This window comes from Solanum lycopersicum, chromosome 12 (assembly GCF_036512215.1).
Source record: "Solanum lycopersicum chromosome 12, SLM_r2.1".
Classification (NCBI taxonomy): Eukaryota; Viridiplantae; Streptophyta; class Magnoliopsida; order Solanales; family Solanaceae; genus Solanum; species Solanum lycopersicum.
Genome location: NC_090811.1, coordinates 25,402,886 through 25,410,168, shown reverse-complemented (window position 1 = coordinate 25,410,168; position 7,283 = coordinate 25,402,886). Strand labels below are relative to the sequence as shown.

The 7,283-nt window shown below is 33.8% G+C and overlaps 1 protein-coding gene across 1 annotated transcript; it reads right to left on the bottom strand.

Annotated features, from left to right (window-relative positions):
• Nucleotides 1-539: 539 nt before the first annotated feature.
• Nucleotides 540-1,471, bottom strand: LOC138340274 (uncharacterized mitochondrial protein AtMg00860-like). The gene is made up of 2 exons (XM_069291986.1): nt 1,166-1,471; nt 540-710 (listed from the first exon to the last, which is right to left on the bottom strand). Exons 1-2 carry the CDS (start codon nt 1,469-1,471, stop codon nt 540-542), a joined length of 477 nt encoding a protein of 158 aa, XP_069148087.1.
• Nucleotides 1,472-7,283: the final 5,812 nt, after the last annotated feature.

Here is a 7,283-nt window from a genome sequence, read left to right as displayed (position 1 = left end):
CTAGATGTCGATTGTGTTCCCCTATCCAATTTGATGGATAACGGAATACCATGAAGATTGACAATCACAGCAATTTATATATTTGCATAATCCTCCACCGAGTAAGTAGACTTGACAAGAATAATATGAGCATATTCGGTCAATCTATCCACAAACATCCATATAGAGTCTAATTCCATTCAAGTCTGAGGAAAACCCACTATATATTCCATATTAATGTCTTCTCACTTTTTAATTGGGAACTTTGATTTCCTTAAGTAAACCACTGCTCTTTTAGTTCTCTGCTCTCATTTGTTGGCAATTTAGACACTTTGCCAAAAATTCTGCTATGTCCCATTTAAGCCATCCCACCAAAATAATACCCTAATTTCATAATACATCATTGTAGAACATACATTAATCAAATAACAGGAACCATGAGCTTTATCGACAATTCGATTTCATAAATAATTATCATTGGGTACACACAACCTACCTTGGTACCTCAAGAAACCATCACCCCCTTGGGAGAATGACTCATTTAGCTAACCAATAACCGATTATTTCAGATTCATTAATGATGGGTCAAGGTTTTGCTTAGAATTCACTCCAACCACCAAAGATGATTCAGAGTCATGATGAACGATGAAACTAGTATTTGGAGAATCTTCCGATCGAACACCAAACTCAGCCAACCTATGAACATCTTTCACTAGGTATCTTTTGGCTTTCTATACATGCGATACAATACCCATAGTAATAAGAATTAGTCATCCGCAACAAAATTGGATTTACAGGAGTGATAGAGAACACTCATGGCGTAATCTTTCAACAATTCTAACCACCTTCATTGTAAGATATTCAACACCTTTTGGGTAAACACATATTAAAGACTCTTATAGTTGATATACACATCAAGACGAATCCCATATTTATGATGCCTCAATATCTTCAAGGCAATCAACACGTCCGCTAACTTAAGATCATGAGTTGGGTAGTTCTTCTAATGAATCTTAAATTGCCTAGAGGCAAAGGCTGTGACCTTCCCATGTTGCATAAGGACACAACCCAAACCGATTCATGATGTATCAAAATATATGACAAAACCATTGGTACCCTCTGGTAAGGTCAATACCCAAGTGGATGTAAGCCTATGTTTCAACATATTGAAGCTTCATTCAAAAACCTTCGACCATTCAACCTTAACATTCTTTTGGGTAAAAGTGGTCAAAGGAGAAGCAAATGATGCAAAACCATCCATAAACCTCCTACTGTTCTCGACAAGACCCAAGAAACTTCTAATATTAGTTGGAGCCAAACGTGTAGGACAAATCTTGACTGCTTCCATCTTTCTTGGATCCAGCTCTGCACCTTCACTATACAAGATAAGGACAATAAAAGCCACTGACCTCAACAAAAACTCAAATATGCTATACTTGGCAAAAAGTTTGTATTTCTTAAGGACTTGCAGAACTACCTTCAAATGGTCCATATGCTCACTTTTATTCATCAAATATATAAAAATTTCATCTATGAAGACGATCACAAATGAATCTATGTGGTCTCATAACACCCTAGTAATTAGGTCCATTAATGTCTCCGGGGCATTAGTAAACCCAAAAGACATCACCCTAAAATCTTTCTGGGACTGACTGTATTTGTTTGCAAAAGTTTTAGGTAAAACGTATTTGTAACCTCCAAAGCAGCTCCACCATGCCTAGAACAACACGGGAATAACCTTTTTTGAAACTTCTGGACTATACTTAATAAACCAGGTATGAGTAGTTGGTTGTAAGTAAATGAAATTGAACCAGGTTGATCTGTAGTCATGCCAATTCTATGTCTGACGTTTGTGTTTTATTATTAAATTAATTGGAGTATGCAAGTGATCAACCTGCAACTCAAAAGGACATATTATAGTATTGATAGTAAACTTAGAATAAGCAATACTATCATGATCAAAATTATCACTGACCTTATTCTAAATATTCATAGAGCCTGTGTCTACAGGAATGAACTCATAGTATTTTCAGGTTTTTAATAGATTATCTGAATCCACGTAATTTTTTTTAGAATACAAGGATTTAACATGTTGTTTTACCTCATATTTTTCGTACTCTTTATCAAGGGCCAATATGGTAGAGACCTGTAAAGAGATTATTTCAAGGATTTCTTTTTCTTTTGGAAGTCTTACTGTTGTTGAGGCGGTTGTTGGAGCAACTACTTTTTTGAATATTTCTAGAGCTTTCATGGTGTAAGAATCTTTTGTTTGAGGATGAGATTATCTAAGTACGCTTGAAGGCGAATGACATCAAGGTTCAACTTCTTGCTTGAGGGTTTTTTTATGAAGATCTCAGAGGCAAAAGAGGAAAAGGAGATATCAAAAAGATGGTCTTTATAGGTGGTAAAATAGCTAGATCGGAATATTTTGTTTTGGTCATTCGGAGATGGTCGGATTGCAAATGGTTTGACCAAAGGTTCTCTTTCGGGGCCTTTTCCCTTTTCTTTGAAAGGGCTCTCTTGAATGCTTCTACTGAAGGACTTATGATACTTTTCCCTCTGAAAATTCTCTATTAAGAAAGTCAGGGAGAAAATTATTTTCTCCTTTGAGGTATTCGATTAGGAAATTGAAATTAGATAATAGGACTTGCCATATAGAAAATATTTGTTTTTCTACAAGATTCTTATTATCCTGTTAAAGGATTTGTTTGGATGATTTGATATCAACCCTAAGCAAGAACTTCTTAAAATATTTAAATACAAAGAACTATTGATAGGAATTCATTTTTATCCATCCTATAGTTTTATTGGGCGGGATTCCAGATACAAAAGGCAAAACGAACTAATTGTTCTGATGAACTGGGGATTTCCTTTGATTACAGATACCGCCATAGCCTTTATCAGAGGCATCAGTTTCTACAATCATAAAATAGTAAGGGTTAGAGATACCTAGACAAAGGAGGTTTTAAACCATGATTTCAATTTTTCTGACGGCGTATGTCTGCTCAATTCCCCAAGGAAGTGGGTTCTTTTGAGGCGTGCAATACAAAAGGTACACAAACCTGTATAATTTTGGGGATAAAATCCGCCACATAGGTAAGGCTTTTTAAAAATAATTGTAATTGGGTTTTATCAGAAATTATGTCAGGGAACTTATCAAAGAACTCAATGGCCCTAAAAAAAGGTTTATAAGTACCTTGAAACAAGTCATGTCCTAAAAATTTTATATTTGTTTGAAACAAAGTCATTTTCTTAGCGCTAACTACAAGATCGTTATGCTTGAAAATTTTAAGGAAAACATCAAACTATTTAAACTGAGATTCAATGTCGTTAGAAAATATCCGTACATCATCAATATAGACAATTTACATACGGCAAATGTTATTAAATATTGAATTCATAATATTCTTAAATTCTTAAGGGACATTCTTAAGCCCAAAAGGCATACTGTTGCAGTCGTATTCTTCAAATGGGACATGAAAAGAAATTTTATATTTATTCTTTTTAGGAATCTATATTTGCCGAAATCATGATTTCAAGTCAAAGTTGGTGTAAATATTGGCTTTGAAAGTACATTTCAAGAGATCTCCCTTGTTGGGGATCGGATAACGTGTCCATTTTAAAATAGAGTTGAAGGGATATAATTAATAACAATACGGGTGAACCCCTTTCTTTTTAGCTGTGTTATTAACATAAAACGCTCAGCAACTCCAAAGGGACTTTAAGGGACGAATGATGTTATTAATAAATAATGAATTTATTTCTTTCTTACCAATTTCTATTAATCAATGGTTCATCTGAATGGGCCTAGCTTTCATAGAATTGGCATGTTCATTGAATCCATCATTATAAGGTAAATCAACTTTATGGCTTTTTCTAGCCTAGAAGGTATAAGGAAAGTCAGAGCAAATTTCTTTTTCAAAAGTTTTGTATAAATGGAATATTTTGTAACCATTTTAGGGGTTTTAAAAATTTGCTCAATCCTTTTTTTTTGAATGTCCTATTTGAGAAAACGGATTTGAGCTATTTTAATAGCAGTGTTTTTTCGCAAGAAATGGGTTCTCTTAAAGAGAGAGAGTTTTGATAAAACGGAATGAAATATCTTTTCAATTTTTTTTGATAGAATCAAAATCTAAAATATATGATTTAATCTGAGTGATGAAGGTGTTCCAAGAATAATTTCTTCATTAATATTTTTTGTTATAAAAAAATCATTTGAGAGACAAATACCATTATTTCGAATATGGGCATTTGATAACTTCTAATTAATCTGAAAATATTTCGTATGGATTAGTCCTTAAAGAATGCAATTTGTATCCGCACCGCAGTCGAAGAGAACAGTATTTTTAAGAACAAAATTATCATTTATGACTAAATTTATCATTACGTTAGAACTATGTGGAATAATTAATGTATTTGCATTAATTCTTTCTTCAGATTCGTATCTGGTCTAAGAGGGTTGCATTTTTTCTTGTTTTCTTTTTTCTTTTTAATGTTGATCAATCTCCTTCCCTCTAAGAGATTTTCTTAGGAGAACTTGCTCAGTCAAGGAGTCAACTTCAATTTTGTGGAGTCTATTTTTGACTTCACAATTATACTTTTGTAGGAGATTGAAGGATCTTTAGTCTTGCTTTCAAATCAGAGTACTGATTGATGGATATTTAGTCTTGCTTTCAAATCTTTGAATGATTTGTCTCATACTGAAGGGAGAAATACGGGTAGTTTCTTCTTTTTGTTTAACCACCAATTTTTGTAATTCCAATAAGTATTCTCTCTAAGAGTCATCTTCTTTGATGTGCTAAATGGTTGAGAATAGAGTGTCTATAGAAGCGGCTGACATAACACTGAAAGTTTTACTATCACATACGCAAAATTCTCCATTGCATTTTCATTTAGATCTATTGTCCGATTTAGTGTATCGTACCATGTAGAGGAAATTTTCACCGCTTTCTTCTTCGGAAGAGTATTCTGGAGCAGATACAAATTCTTATTCTTCTAATATAATGAAGAGTTTTTCTTGGAATCTTTGTCAACTTCGAGACGATTGATTTTCTTCTTTTTTCTTTTATTTCTTGGACAATCAGGAGTTTTATGATCCTTTTTTATGCATTTCAAACATTTCTCTGTTGATGAAGGCTTATGTGAAGTTTTTCCTTTAAACTTCTTCTTAGTTTTGTCGTAACCCCTCTTGTTCGCTTGTTTTCTTAGGCCAAATCCTTCAGCCCTTTCTTTCTTTGAATCCTTTTTTGCAGAGGGAGGTTTCAAGACCGGGAATCCAAAATCATAACAGAAACTTCCGAGTTCTATGGATAAATGTTGTTGTCTTTTTTAATATGTTCTTTTAGCTTAAGGTCTGTGCATATCTCTATGGCTTCAACATTGCTAATGATAATAAGATCACCATATTAGAGTTTCGGATAAGGAATTTTTCCATCGTTATGTCTCTTATTTAAGATCTAAAATTTTTGGCAAAATGAGGTGGAAGGCCACTCAGGAAGCATTCTTTCCAATAATCGTTATTGCAGTCCTTTCTAATCATGACCTTAGTCAAGAACATTTCTTTGTTCCATATAAGATATGAGAGTCTCTTTTAGTACATATTGTTCAGGATTTCAAACTCCTATCTTGGAAAATTCATGGTTCTCTTAAAAATGTTTAGTAATGCTATAAATAAGTGTTGTTGTGTAATCTTCTACAATTTCATTAGAGAAAGTAGAGATGCCATTCTAAGTTTTAACTGCTGTCCGTATACTGACAACATTTTGAATGTATGCTTTTCTTGTTCTGTGAGGTAATTATCCCATCAATGCTTGAGAGTGCCCGTAAATACTGCTATTAATCTTTGAGGTGCTTAATTATCAGTGGCATTCTTGCATTTATAAGCAGTGACATTCATCCCCATTTCTTGGAGCTTGTTGTAGATCTAGCCTCTTGCCATTCCATCAATGTTCCATTCTGTTATTCCTGTTCTGTGGGCTACAGATTGAGGATGAAGATTATTCTCTTCAAACTGAACATAAGTTAACGATGGCCTAGGATAATAATTCTTTGAAAAGGGGAACCTATTCTTTAACATACAAAGGATATTTCCTTCGGTAATCTTGATATTCGAAAATTGATCATTAATCCTTACCAGGATATCTTTTAAGTTATTAAATTAAGTAGAGATCTTCGGGAAAGCTTTAGGAGAAAAGTCAGGGATCAAAAAAATAGGGCTTATATCTATTTGGAGGATGCCTTTGGGTGAACTTGGCTTGCAACCAATTTTACTTCCATAATTTTTGTTGGCTTCATTGATTTGTCGTGAAACCACATGAAGAACTTGATTGGTGTAATTGTTCTGTTCAAGAACATTGTTTATGTCACGGGTTTCTTACAAGGAGTAGCTCTTAGGATTTCTTTTCTACAAGGAATGCTTAATCCTTCTAAAGGAGGGGTAATACTGTCGATAGTGGCCTCTATAGTGTACAACCTGTTTACCAAAACTTGAAGGGATAACTAAGTGTTATCAATTTGGCCTGAGTGTTCAAAAAATTTGAACAATTCTATTTCTTTGCCGAATCATTTCTTATCAACATACACTTATCTATGAATGAGATTCTTTGTTCTATCTTATAGGAATCCTTATACAATTCCTTTTCTCTTTAATGTTTAGGATCATTCCACCATTTTTTAACGATCCTTTTGTCATGGGCTAAATCCCTTTCATTTATTAGGACTCCAATGGAATCTTTTTTCTTATGTTTAAGAGTCTGCATGTATCTTGGATTAGGACTTCCATGTGCCCTATTTTCATAATAAACTTTTGGATTAGTGTTGGAGAAATCTACGCCATGGAAATTCCTCTACTCTAAAGCTTCAGTAGTTTTAGTAGCATCATCATCCTCTTGGGTTTTCTAATAAGAAGGTTTAGACGAAGAAATTCTTCTACCTGAAGATTCTTGGCTCAATGAAACAAATCTTAAAAACATAAGGTTAATAGATCTGTAAGAGAATTGGATGACCCATTCTAGTGAAGACCTAGCATGTTGGATAGGAAGGGGCTCGGTAATAGATTCAAATTTCAAATCTTCATCAGAGTGATTCTATTCCCAGTTTTATAATCTTGGAACGAAGGTGGTACTGTGTTGTTTGTTTGCTTCCATGAGCGTAGTAACTACTTTCACACTAGGGTTGATAGCCTTTGGGTCTATCATGGTTTTCATGAGCTTGTAATATACTCGATATATCACAACTATTTCTCTGGTGTCAATCTTACTATTCATATTCTTGGTTTTGATTTTAAGCATCAAGGTATCCATAAT